Here is a 14,636-nt window from a genome sequence, read left to right on the forward strand (position 1 = left end):
CATAAACGGACAAGGAACCATGTATGTTCATTTTATTTAACCTTAAATTTTCACCATAAAAATTAAAAAGAAAAACAAACAAACAAAAAAACAGGTGCATCTAAATAATTAAAATATCATGATAAAGTTTTTTTCTGTGATTTAATTCAACAAGAGAAACTTCCGTATATTCTAGATTTATATTATATTCTCATACATTGTGAAATATGTTCATTAATGATATTTCCAAGTTGTTCAACGAGTGCCCTATAAAGGATTAACGGGGCCAAACGTTTTAAATGAACGTTTTGTTTAACAGCATTAGGTTATTCGTGACATTTACAACAGCATAAAAACTGAAGTTGAAGATCTCCACCACTCCCCCCGCTGAACAGACAGAGGCGTCAGATTACCCCAAGCTCTCCTCCTCCTCCTCTTTTCCTTCCTCCTCCTCCTCCTCCTGGTCTCAAACACCTCTGTGCTGGGATTCAAATCTCTGCCGGACTTTAAACCATGTAACCGGCCGAGCTCGGGGACAATGAGGATCCTCGGTGTCACTCAAGAATCAACAAAACAAACGACAAAGCAATGCAGCGGCCATGACTTCACTTCATGATGGAGAACAAGGGGAGAGAAAGAGCGCGTGAGCTGGAAACGTCTTTGAGGTGAGAAACTTGTTTTCTTTCAGCAGCAGAAGACCCAGAGACTGTAGCTCCAGGATTCTATAAGCTGCAGCTCTCCAACTTTTATAGCAGGAAATGTCGACTACTTTTAGACATACCGGTTATTGCTCGAAGTTTCCTACATGAACTAGACTGAGGGGGTTTTCGTCTAGCATGTTGTGTCATGTAAGACAGCTATAACCTGTTCAAAGAGAAAATATAAAACTAATAACACATGCTCAGGAGGCAAATAGGTTGCAACACCTTTTAAGGCAACATTGAACTACATAGAATTAAATTTTAAAATGTCCTCTAAATGTGTTGTTTTACACGTTAAACGGCTTTTCATACTGCTAAAACACTGAAAAAGTTGTATTTTGTGTGCTGGGATGTATATTTAGAGTTTCTAGGTGAAGCTCTGTGCATAGATGCTGTGGTGATGAACCTCCTTAGTGTTTGACAGTCTTGTACATGCACTTGGCTTGAAAATGCCCCACATTTTTTAAGGTTGAAAAGGTCAAGGTGGCCCAAATACCACAAGGATTAACTGATAATTGTAAGCTGCAAAAAAAGAGCAAGTAGAGGTTCACTGCTGTAAACTGCAAACTTTTTGACAGGAGCTTCGTAAAATCCTCAGATAGAAAAAACTCCAGGCCTAATGGCGTTCTTTCTTACCTCAGAGACTCATCTGTGCCTGGGGTTTACTCTTTCAGAGCAGAAAGACTACATTCATGTACTTCACGCTGCTCCAGGGCTTTCCACTGACATTTGGAGCAGTCAGCCTGTTCTCCATACAGAGAGTGACACAAGTCATAGAAAGGTGTTTGGGTGTCAGGAACTCTTGAGCTTAGTGGAGGTGTTACACCTAAAGATGTCCTGAAAAACACCTCTCCACAACTGGTCTTTGCAATCAGCTAAATTGGTGATTTTAAGCATGGGTATCAGCCCTCAACTCTGTGCATCTTTAGTTCAGTGCTAATGTCAATGCCATGAAAGAATCGTGTTTATTGCTCTAAATTAGCTCTAAATGTAGACTTTAAATCTTAAAACCTGTCACAAACCTTACATAGAGCCAAACACAAAATATAAAAAGAGCAAATTAATCTTTATTTTATTTTGAGATTTAATTGCTCAAATTATAAATCCTTTCTTTCCTTATGGAACGATAGTTTTCACTTATTGAATGACTTTTATTTGTTGAATGTATCCTAATATTTGGACTCACAATAAAATAAAAATTTCAAAAAATCTTTATTTTATTTTGAAGCAGGAAAGAAAAATGTTAGATCCAAAATAATTTCTACACTGTTGAAATGGATCAAACATGTACCAGAAATCCAGTCAGAACTAGTTCAATCAGGAAAGACATATTGTATAGAAAAAAGAATTGTTTAATAATGAGTGACATGGAAATGAAATTAACTTGACAGAATTTCTTTGGTGCATAGACTCTATGGGGAGTTTCTGAGACCGAGGACTGACTGGTCCGAGCAGCAGCGGAATAAATCCCCCCATGGAGTCCGGATACTGGTGGTGGAAGCTTGAGGGATTGCAGATGTTTAGGACTTGATGGCTCTTGATTCTGCAGACTGGCGATGATTGGGGTGGTGGAGGGTCAAGCCAAACGTCAGCATGAGAGAACTAGGGGAGAGAGAGAGGCATATTTAAAAAGGAGAGCAGAGCGATGATTGGCTAACGATGAGGGAGAGGTGTCATGCAATTGGCTAGATAAGACTGTGTGATGAGACAGCTGATTTCCCGTGACATCCCACAGACAATTAAAACCCACAATGACATCCCCTTGCGAGGCAGATTCAGCAATTAATAGCAGACAATAAATAGTGGCGTGAGAGTGTAATTATTAAAGAGAACTTTGACTGAAAATGTGAATCCATAGTCTTCCTGACTGAACTTACACTAGAGCTTCATTTAGTGAAATTATTTCATTCTGTCAGCAGTAGAAGAAAAGTATCTGCTGTAATGAAGTGAGTAGTCAGCTGTTTGGCAGACAGCTGGGGCTTATGGAAAACCCCACTTTTCTTTTTTTAAACCCATCTTTATTTGTTCTGTTTTTCATTACTAAAGAAGTTTATTGTTGTTATTTATAACATTATTACTTCCCAGGTTACTACATAGTATTTGAAATTATTACTAGTTTTGCTAGTACTTTTATAACATTTTAGAACATAATAGAAATGTGTGGAAAGTCATTTTGAATGTAAAGGAAGCGTTTCTCCTTTGATAACATAGCTGGATTTACATTTTCAACTACTGCTTTGACTCACTTGGTGTACGAGCAATGAAAAAAAATTATGTAATTTAAAAAAAAAATCTATGATTAACAAATACCAATCAACTCTAGTTAGAACATGTGTGAGAGAAAGCACATGTGGGTGTGGGTGTGCAGGTGTCTTTCTCATGTGCAGCCAACAGTGTTGGTTTTACACTCATTTTAGGGGCAGAACTGAAATCTCCTCGTTCATGCCCCAACTTGAGCAGCTGCACCCTTAAGGCTTTTGATTTGCACACCAGACGTGCTTTATTTGTGTGATTAATTCATACGTAATAATTGCTTGTTAGAACCTGTGGCCAGTCAGCCACTCACTGCAGAATGAAAGAAAACCAAATTATGGCACTTATCTTTGTTGGACCATGAATGATTTTTCCAGAGTTTTGCCTTTAATGAGCAGACAATTAAAATGCTCATTGTTTCCCCACAGTAGAAGGAGGCAGAAGTAAAAGAGGGGAAAAGACCTCCTCCTTGCTATAACACTTACCTTAATGTTTATAACCAGGCCTTTTCACCCATGGTAATATGCCCTGTGACCACCAGCTGTTCTAGGATAACCACAGTACATCCAGGGGCTTATGCCAACCCTACTACCAGCCCAGACATTACACTAGGCTGTGCTTACTTGTAAAGTTGTTCCAGCTCCAACACCGGCATCAGAAGTACTTCTGATACTGCCTAAAATACAGGTATTGGTATCATCCAGTACACAAGTTCATGCACCGATGCAATTTACTTTATATTTTCCTTCATTTAGCCATGGTAAATGTTAGTATTTAAACCAGAAATAAATTCTTCTTCACTGCTAGAAAACACTGCATCCACGAGCAGCAAAGAGGAACCAAAGGATCCACTGCAGCAGCAAAGTTTGGAGGCTGTGTGAGATTTATTCTCTGTAGGTGTTTGTTAAAAAAAACCTTCCAGACCAGCGTTGTTGTAAGCAACAAGAAGTGACACAGTTTATTAAAAGTTAAATAACTTTTGAACCGTGAATCGTAGCCTCTTGCATGTTTTTCCTCTTGAAACTAGCTATTGTGTCATCCCATTGGCATTATCCATGCCTTTTAATCCCTTACAGAATTGTCCTAATGAGCCTGAACTCGGGTGACTTTTCGGGACTAAGATTAAATCCACACCAAAAAAAAAAAAAAACCCTAACAATATTCAGTGTGTTTTTTTATCCATTTTAATTCATTTTCAGTCATTAGTACCATTCCCTTTGTGATGGCAGGTCAGCTGTTCCATCATCATGTCATGCTGCCTGGATAGAGCATAATGGAGAGAAAGAGAGATAGATCCTGTGATCCTGTGTTTTTATTTAAGTATTTAGCAGTAAAACTCACAATACTCAGCAGGAAAACAACTTTAATGGTCACAGATAGGCTGTAAATTCTGAGTCTATGTGTTTGAGCCATGTTCTGAGTCAAATTTAGGCCAAAAATTCTTTGTTAGTCTTCACAGTACAGCCAGTCCATAAAGTTTACCCTTGTATTAGATTGGTACTCGGTGTTGGTTGATACCCAATGCTCTGGTATCTGAACCAGTTTCGGAAGGAAAAAATGGTATTGGAGAATCTCTTCTTATTTGCCACATCCACCCTTTAGTCTACCCTTAAGGTGTGGACTTTGTCATCCTAAAGTCCTGCAAAGAACTGTATATCCAGAAAGTTGAATCATTTATTTATTTGCTGCTGTTAAAAATGGAAATGGGTCACATTTGATCCTCAAGGGTGTTAAAGAACAGTAACATGTCTCACGAAAAACATGAAGTAAATTAAAATAACTACTTCTGCCAGTGAAGTGCACATTAAAAGCATCATTTTAATGTAGCAGTCTATTTATGCAAGACTCTTTTACCAAGATTGAACTAAAACTGCTGCTCATTTTCTGAGAAATTAATTTTAGATAAATGCAGAACTGCTGCAGATGGCCTGGAGCAATGAAATACCAGAAAACAATCCAGTTTAAATTTGACCTGCACCAAAGACGAGATTAGTCTAATGTAGGTTGTTAGTTCAATTCATTAGTAGATCAAGTAATAAACATGGTTTATTTATTTTTCTTACGTTCATTTCTTATAGTGGGGGTATTATGCCTTTTTTCAAGGCTTTACACCATCTTTCTGATACCCACGTAGTAGCTTTACATGGTTTACAGCTCAAAAAACTCCTCATGTTTCTCACACTGGCGTCCTGAAAAACTTTTATTTTAACCTCCATCTGAAACGCTTTGTTTTCGTTGCTGTCTCTTTAACACCCCTGCTCCACGGACCTGCTTTCCTCCGATTGGCCAATTTTCTGGAGGCTGGCCGGTGGCAGGACTCAATGTTTTGTGCCCGCCCCCTCTAATGTGGCTAATGTTGTTATGCTAGTACTTGTAAACTTTGAATGAACCGGTCTGACTAAGTAAAATATGGCGAATTTTGATATATGTCGGTACATGTTAGACCCGGAGTCTGATCCTGATAGTTTGGAGAGAGAGGGGAAGAAAACCAGCAGCAGTGAAGGATAGAGCAGGACGTATCTGTTTGGTAAGTGTTTACTTACTGTGTTTCAATGGCTAAATGGCTAAGAGGCCTTGTGGGGGTGGTCTGTTCTCAGTAGATAATATTGTGATGACCTCATCAGTTTGCTCCCTGTTCGCTCCATCGAAATCTCGTCTCGGGAGAATCTCAGAGAGATTTTCAACAATTCTGAACTACTATTCAAAGACACTTACTTTCAAACTACGCAGTCATTCATTTTCATAACATTTAGTATTTTAAGTAAAGCAGAGAGCTGAGCTGCAGATGTCAAACAGTTGTAGGAATTTTTTATTGGACCAACCAAAGAAGTCTTGGTCCACAAAGACCTTTCTTGTCTTCCAAAGGTTCATCAACTTATTTCCAGGCTCTTACTTTGAAATTCACCTGGTATGACATTATGCAGCAGCAGCATGTTCCAGCTTCTCCCCCTTACCTGGCTGTAGGATCTTTTTCGTCAAAAGCATGTAAGGCCTGTCTGAACCTGACTACATGACTTAAATCGCCCTCTTCTGCAGCCTCATTCTAATTTTCCCAACAGATTGATTTAAACTACCAATTAGCTGATGTTTATTAGTTTAATGAAAGGGACCGATTTCCTTATTTAAGCTTCTTTGGAATCTGTCAGACAGATTAACTTCACTGCCAAACTGAGGGTTTTTGGCACTAAGAGCCGTAGTTAGGCTTCATACTGCTGTGGGGAAATGAATAAGCAGAAAGGTATTTCAATGAAAAATAACTTGAAGCTTGTCAGAGCCTGATCTGGGTTGAGATGATTATGTCTCTATAAACAAAAACCTTAAGAAGATGGCACTGCAGCAATCTGTTTTTGTGGCTGTGGGGTAGGATCGTCTTTTGAGACTTTCTTGTCTCTTATTTGTCTCTAACCTTTCTCATTCTAGATTTCTCAGTAAATTCACAACAATCTGGGTCTCTTTGAGCACAAGGCATGACCAGAGACTCCAAATGTGAATAACATGTGAGATCATCTTTGCTGGACATGGAGGAAGCTGCTCAAGTTACCTGTGTGAGAATAAACCGTCCCTGTGGGGGAAGTTGACTCTGAGCTCCTGCAGAAGAACTTCTGATGTCTACTGCAGGTGTAGTAAATGAAGTCAAACACAGTGATGTCAGATTTTGTGAGTTTACAGTGCTGTGAAGAAGTATTTGCCCCCTCCTGATTTCTTGTTTTTGCATATTATTACTGTTAATGTTTCAGATCATCAAACAATTGTTGCTATCAGCCAGGGGTAACCTGAGTTGATACAAAATGCAGTTTTTAAATGATGATTTCATTTATTAAGGGGAGTAAGCCAGTAAGCCCTACTGTATGTGACACGTAATTTCCCCCTGAACATAATAACTGGTTGTGCCACAACCGCAAAAAAGTGTTGGGAGAACTTGCAGTGAGTCTTTTACATTGCTGTGGAGGAATTTTGGCCCACTCTTTGCAGAATTGTTTTAATTCATCCACATTTGAGGGTTGTCCAGCATGAACTGCCTTTTTAAAGTCATACCACAGCATCTCAATCGAATGCAAAAAGTCAGGGCGTTGACTAGGCCACTCCAAAACCTCCATCTTTCTTTCAAGCCATTCAGAGGTGGACTTGCTGGTGTGTTTCACATCACTGTCCTGCTGCAGATACGGTAATTCACTTTTTAAGCTAATGTCTGCCAATAAGGATATCATACCAATGACATTGAGCATCCTTGGTTAAAGGTGTGTTTTAACTGTTTACTTCCTTGTTTAAAGTCAAAAATAATTGAAGGTCACATATTTTACCCCTTTAAAGGCAAGTTTATATTGGTCTCAGAGGTCCCCAAAACATGCCTGTGAAGCTTGTTGCTTGAAAAAAAAACACTCCAGTACTGAACCCTCTGCTTCAGCCCTGGTTAGAACGAGCTGTGTCTGTAGCTTTAATTGTTACTGAGCTGCCTGACTCCGCCCCTCTCAGGAAATGGATGTGGCTTAATCATCGACTGTAGAAAGAATTGGACAAAGCCTGTGTGACGTCAGCCGTCTGCTTACAATAGGTGGACTCAAACTGCTTTTGAAGTCCATCCGCGGCAGCTTCCATATTGAAATCGCGGTCTCAACTGAACTTTGGATCAACCTTACTGCCCGCCCACTGAGCTTGACTTCCTGTCAGCTAGCATTCTGGTTGATAGAAACGTAGCTTCTGCCTGTCAATCAAGTGAGACGTGCCAATCAGTGCGCAGTGAGGTTCTTCCTGAATATTATCTAAACCATTGTGGTACAATGAATGTGAATTGTGTATACACACTGTCCCTTATTTAATTATTTTGAGCTTTTATTTAGTTACTGTTAAGGTTGGTGTGTGGTGGACCTAGAATGCAGACCAAAGTTGCAAAAGGTTTAACAGATTTATTGATAGTAGTGCAGTAGAGGAGGGGGGAATACACTGGTCCAGGGGGGAGGAGATCCACTAGAGGAGTGAGAGTCAGTGAGAGGCTTCCTGAGAGAGTGTTGGGTTTTAGGGCTGACGTGAGATGTGGAGGGAGGCACTGGAAGAAAAGGAGGGACAAAAATGGTCAAAAGCGAGTTCAAAGGCACAGGAGAATTTGCGATCTTATGAAAGGGTTTCCCTGGAAAATCTCTGGAGAGCCGTAGTACCGCTGAGCGAGGCAAACAATACTCTGGCGCTGAGGCATCAGTCTGCTGCAGTGAAGTAGTGTGCTTGATTGTGGAGCAGCTACAGGTGCGGTCAATCAGCCTCAGTGCCGTGGGGGAAGGGGAAGCCTCTGGGAAAAGCAAAGTGAACACAAAGCAGCAAAAACCGGAAACAAGTTTGCAAAATCCTCACAGTTATATTGTTCAGTTCTTTTGTATTTTTACCACCTGTGTTGCTGCATACCAGAATTTCCCCTCTGGGGATCAATAAACTCTTATCTTATCTTATCTTACAAAAAATTAACCCCCGTACAGTGAGAGCATATGAAGACATTAGCTAATGAGATGCGTTTGTTTTTTTTGAACCAGGCTGTAAACCAGTTTATTTAATTTAGTTCACTTAATTCGATGATAACACATTATCTCTGACAAGTTCTCCACAATAAAAGTCCATGCTTGCTTTAATATGGTATTTGATTGGACTCTGCTTGGAAACTTGGATATGGCAGTTTTTGAGGTGATAGGAGACGTTTATTGCCTTGCAACTCATCTTGCTGAGTCCAACTTATGGTCATCCGTAAGGCATGCCATTGCAGACTATTTGTTGACTTGATTCTAAAGATTTCCACCATTTATTGGGAAAAAATGTTAATCTAGGACTAGGCTCCCAGTGTGAAAGTCATCTGAGACTGAGGTCATGTGTGCTTCCAGTGTAAAGGAAGAAAAAGGATGTGAACTGATGGTTCTGTTTATTTTAACGCCATGTCAGGCATGTTCCAAAGAAATGTTTCTATTTTCTTCAGAAAAAGAGCTTGAATTGATCCCCCACATGGGAGAAATAATCTTCTACCCTAAACTGTGTCTTCTACCAGTATGGCTGAAGTGCCTGGCCATCAGCTTTTTTGTTATGAGTGGCTTATTTTTAATTCCACAAATGTATTGCTGTAGCACCATGATTGCATGCAACCTTAGGACTGTGGATTAATCAGCCTGCTTGTTAATTTAGTCAAAGTCACTTAAGAGCTGAAGTAATTTCTCTTTCCTGTGTTTGTTTATGCTCCACTCGTCCTCCATATTTCCTCCATGACTCAAAATGGTAATTAGAATCTTTTCTGCTTGTGGTCCCGCCCTGTGTCCTCCTTCCTCCCTCTCTAGATTCTAAATCTGAAGAAGTGGAGAGTAGACATCCCCCACCTTTATCAGATCTCTGACTTGGTTTGATCCAGCTCTCCTGGTACCAATTTAAAGGGGAGTATCCCAGAGGAAACAGTCCAGACTTTTCTCGACTGACCTTAAGTATGGAAAGTTGTGACTGGGTGGTGCTGGTGTCTGACACAGTTTCTCTCCATGATTCAGTCCTGTTGTCCTGTTATTTTGAGTGAAGTTTGATTTGTTGATGGTTATTTTCAGCTTTTGCATGTTGTTATTGGGAGACAGTAAAAGCTGTGATTAGAGGTCAGGTTGGTGTTTTACTGGCTGATTAAACATTTAGAGGAAAAACTGAGAAGAACTGAGCCTTCTCTCCTTGAGTGAAGAGTGGAAGGATTCCTGCGTATTATAAAAGACTGAGACTTCACTCTCTAACAAGCATGGCACGGGCCAGTCGGTTCAGCTGAGCTCACACTGACCTCGATTCTGCTCTGTGGCTGTATACTCACAAATACACAAACATAAATATGCACACGGACACACTTGTTTTGAAGAAATTGCCAGCAGGTCCCATTTATTCTAAGCCAGATATCAAAGACACATGCAAATGTGCTGATTTTTTTTTTTTTTTCATTATTTTTCAGTCAGGTTGAGACTTTTTACCTCTTTAACCTCTGAAATTAAAAAAAAAATCCCCAGAGCTACATTTTTTGTCTGAAAACAGGTCACAATCACAGCTTTTACTACACTTAATGCTTTGTACCACCATGTTGTATCTTTGAGGTTGGGGTACTATTTGAAAGAACGAGTTTACAATGACGCAAGGAACACAGCATTAATGCCTTGAGAAAAACTAAAAGACTAAATTATGAGGAGTTTTTATGGCCCAAATCTGGACAAAAAAAGTTTTGGAGTTTACCTCAACTAAACTATAAAGAGTAGAAATGAATAAACATGACTAAAACATAGAGGCAAATGATCTAAAGACTAAGACTGAAACTCAAATTAAAAATAGCTGTCAAAATTGACACTGCCTCTGCTACAGGAAATACCATGCCGCAAACAGAGAAGTGGCTCTTTGCTGCTATTTACTGCAGTGAAGGTGCAGAAGTCGTATTTTATTTACAACCTGACTACAATACGAATTACAAAACAAATCAGTGTTAGGAGTTGAAAAATACAGATCATATCAGGGATCAAAGTATCTCGATATATTGCTGTATCAATACTTTTTCACACTGCTAGTGTGTTTTAAGGACTTTGAAATGTAGCTTTTTGAAAACTCCTTCCAGGGAGAAGACTTTTAGAAACTCTATTTTCAGCATTGGAAAAACAAAGTTTTGTTATTGTATTGCTGGTTTCATGTCAGTGATGTAAGCACAAAAACAGTGCAGCGCAATGTTAATTTCGGCGACTTAAACTATGACTAAAACTATTTGTCGACACCCTTTTTTTCCATGACAAAAACTAGACTAAGACTTACAAAAATAGATCTGTGATGACTAAAACTGACAAAAGGTAAGTTAAGTTTTTGTCAAAATGACTAAAACTAGACTAAAATGTAATTTAGTTTTGGTTGGACATTCAAAACCTGTGATATTTCTCCACTGTGGGTAAATCTGTCAAAGTGCAATGCAACTAGCTATTCTGCCTCCCAGCTGTAGAAAGCAGGGACCCCAGGTTTAGCAGGCTGCAGAGAACACACTATCATGATTTGGTACCAGATTTAGGCAAGAAAATAAATGATTGGACGAAAAGTAAAGACTAAAGTGTGAGGACATTTTATGACATTTTAAAACTATACTAAAATGTTTTGGGTTTTCGTCAACTAAACCTAGACTTAAACTAAAATGCATTTCATTTGAAAACTAAACTTAAACTAAAATAAAAAATAGCTGCCAAAATTAACACTGGTGCAGCGGGAGCTTCATAGAATGGGTGTCCATGGCTGAGCAGCTGCATGCAAGTCCACTGTGGAGTGTCTGATGAAGTGATGTAAATTAGAGCTGGGCAATTAATCACAAATAAGATTAAATCGCAATATGGCATGCTGCAATTTGCAAATCGCAGACATTGATATAGGTCAAATTACCAGTTTAATAAATGCATTTTTTGTAGCTGCATTGATTTTATGCACATTTTGCAAACATTCAACTAGGGCTACAACTAATTATTATTTTTTATGTCGACTGATCTATCAATAAATTTCCCAATTAGTTGACTAATCGTGGCCATTTTGCATGCTGTTTTGGGTCCTCATTTTATATAAATAGTAGCAATTTAAATAGTAGCAGTTCACCTGCCTTGCAGGTTACAATAACTAAAGGATGGCTTTCTTTAAAGTGACTGGTATGTCCATAAAAGTAAATAAAGCAAGTAGCCCATCCAAAGTCCAGAAGTACAAATAAAGCTTAATGTAAACAAATCAAACTTCCAGCCCAAGTGACTGAACAATAGATTAGAATTTCTTTAAACTGCAGTGCAGGAACAACATGTCACCATGTTCTGGTGTGAGGCTGGCTCTCTTCTTTGAGTAGTGAACTGCAAGTCCAGATTAGATTTTACAGGCCGATATTTGATTTTACTAATATCAAAAACAATAATATTTTTATAGTCGACATAATCGATTATGGTGACTAATCGTTGCAGCCCTACATTCAACTGTCATTCTTTATAAAATGATTGACAAAATGATTGCCAAAAATTGTTCATTTTGTGTTTTATGTACATCTGTCTTAATTAAAACAAGTGACATAAAAACAATAATCCCCATTCAATAAAGCAATTTCTGTCAAATTTGCAACAACAATTGCAATTAGATATATTTTTTAATCATTATGCCCTAGTTCAATTTATCAAATATTGATAAAGCTTAGCGTTAGTTCACATAAGTCATATACCTAGTTGCAATTGGCTGATTACCAGCTGACATGGATTATTGCCTCCCAGCTCCCACAGCCAATCACAGCGCTTTCTCTCAATGCAGCAGTCCATTTAAAGATGACATGCTGCTCACTAATCCCTGCCTGCATTAATGCTGATGCTCCACACTGCTGCTGGCAAAGCTTCACCTCCTCCACCCCAGCCTCCTCCTTTACAGCTTAAAGCTTGTTGCACCCTCTTATTCAGATTCTGCTACTATTAATTAATTGCTTCTGAATAATTTCATTGTATTCAACGCACATAATCATAAATGCATCTATCCATATTGGGGTTTGTCTGCATGCACTCCCTGAAAAGTCAAAACATAGTCCTTGACTAAGTGTCGGTTATAATATAGAATGATCTGTTGCTTGAAATTGTTGAAAATACACAAGATGAGGTACCTAGTAACAATCGCATATCAAATAGCAATTACAATACTGGGGAAAAAATTGCAATTAGACTATTTTTGTGAATCACTGGACTGTGGAGCAGTGGAAAGGTGGAGTGATGAATCACACTTCTCTGTTTGGCAGTTAGATGGGTGAGTCTAGGTTTGGCGGGAGAATGTTACCTGCCTGACTGCACTATACCAGCTGTGAAGTTAGATTGAGGAGAGATAACAGTATTCTTTATGGCTTGGAACGCTAAGCACAATCTTAATGCTTCAGCATACTAAGACATTTTTGCTATGTTTCCAACTTTGTGGCAACAGTTTGGGGAAGACCCTGTTCAGTTCCAACTGCACACCAGAGCACAAAGCAATGACTGTAAAGGAACTACTATTAAAGTGCATGAAACAATGACATTATAATCCCTGTTAGTGTAATAGTCAGGTGGCCAAATACTTTTGTCCTTATAGGGTAGAACTTACTGACCATCTGCTAAAGCAAAGAGATCATACTTTTTCTTTTCCATAAATTTACACTTGATTCTCCTATTACAGGTTCAGTTCAGTGGCTTAAACAATGACCTCCATCCATCTCAATAAGTACACAGTTAGATTTCACCATCAACATACTTCGCTTTTATCCCTTATCCTTCTGTCCTACTGACACACACACTATATTTACACACTCACATAGCATCATCTGGTTTGTCTCAGGGCAATAACATGGGCCATGTGTGGGAGTTTGTTTTCTCCGTTGGGTCTATGCAGCTGCTTTTAGCCCCCTCCTCATGCTCTGCTGCCCTGGACTAATTTCAGATAAGCAGTGAAATAGTTTCCTTTCCTTTGTGCTGTTTAAAAAAATAATCAAGAAAATTATCATGCATTTTAAATAATCATTTCCTGAAGTGCAAGGGCTGTCAACATTTTTGTTACTTGGACGCATTTCATTTGCACATTTAAAAATGGCTTAATGTCTTATTTTAATCAATGTTGATTAATGATACGGAACTGTAGCAAACTTCACATCTGCTTCATAAAATGGATGCTCAGGAAAGAACTGAATCCATCAAATTTGCAGAAAAACCCTGCCTGCACACTGCATGAAAATATTGGCAACATTTCTGTACCGAAACCGGGCCAACATATTTTTAGGATTTAGAGTTGGTCCGCAACTTTTGGTAATTAAAAACAAACATTGCCTTAGAGGCCTTGGATTTCTATATTTGCTGCTATTATATTGTGAAGAATATCAGTGTTGTCTGATTTTACTAGAATCATATCAAAGTTTAAAGTAATGAAATGTAACTTTTTCAACTTAAAAAGTAGTTTTGAGGCTGTCTAAAAGTACAATGACTTTCAACAAAGAGAATGGCATCTATATAACACTGGGCTGCAGAAAATATACTAACCCAAGTTACACTATATGGACAAAAGTATTTGGCTGCCTGACTATTACACCAACAGAGACTGTGATGAACTTTATTATAGAGTTGGCCTCCCTTTTACAGCTATAACAGCCTCCACTCTTCTTGGAAGGCTTTCCACAAGATTTTGGAGTGCTTTTGTAGGAATTTTTGCTCATTCATTTTGTAGAGTATGAGGTCAGGCACTATTGTTGGTTGAGAAGGTCTGGGTCACAATCTCCGTTCCAGTTCATTCCAAAGGGTTATGATGAGGTTGAGGTCAGGGCTCTGGGATGGTGTTCAAGTTCTTCCCCACTGAACTCATCAAACCATGTCTTCATAGTCCTTACTTTGTGCACAGGGGCACAGTCATGTTGGAATAGAAAAGGGACTTCCCCTGAACTGTTACCAACCAGTTGGAAGTAGGGCTGAATGATTTGGGAAAATACTCTAACTGCGATTTTTTTTTAACATATATTGCGATTGCGATTTGCTATGTGATCATTTCTTACACTCCTCATCTCATGCATTTTTCTTACAAAAACAAGCAATATTTCATTCTAAACTATAACCAACACATATAAGATTAAACTAGGGCTGAACAGTTTTGAAAAAATATCTACTTGTGATGATTTTAATTCATTTTGCAAATTGGATATGAATGGTTGTAATAAAGGAATGAGATTTT

General features: G+C 38.7%; 1 protein-coding gene across 3 annotated transcripts in view; it reads left to right on the forward strand.

The window, feature by feature from the left end:
• The first annotated feature begins 450 nt into the window (after positions 1–450).
• The window catches only part of LOC121508121 (ras and Rab interactor 2-like), a 72,753-nt gene continuing 58,567 nt past the window's right edge, over positions 451–14,636 (forward strand). For 2 of the 3 annotated variants that reach the window (XM_041784665.1, XM_041784668.1), the window contains exon 1: positions 451–644. In XM_041784665.1, the coding sequence (XP_041640599.1) occupies positions 592–644 (53 nt within the window). In that variant the 5' untranslated portion in view covers positions 451–591. Of the gene's footprint in view, positions 645–6,353; positions 6,552–14,636 lie in introns of all 3 variants that reach the window. The other variant, XM_041784666.1, reaches the window with a different exon arrangement.

This window comes from Cheilinus undulatus, linkage group 4 (genome assembly GCF_018320785.1).
Source record: "Cheilinus undulatus linkage group 4, ASM1832078v1, whole genome shotgun sequence".
Lineage (NCBI taxonomy): Eukaryota > Metazoa > Chordata > Actinopteri > Labriformes > Labridae > Cheilinus > Cheilinus undulatus.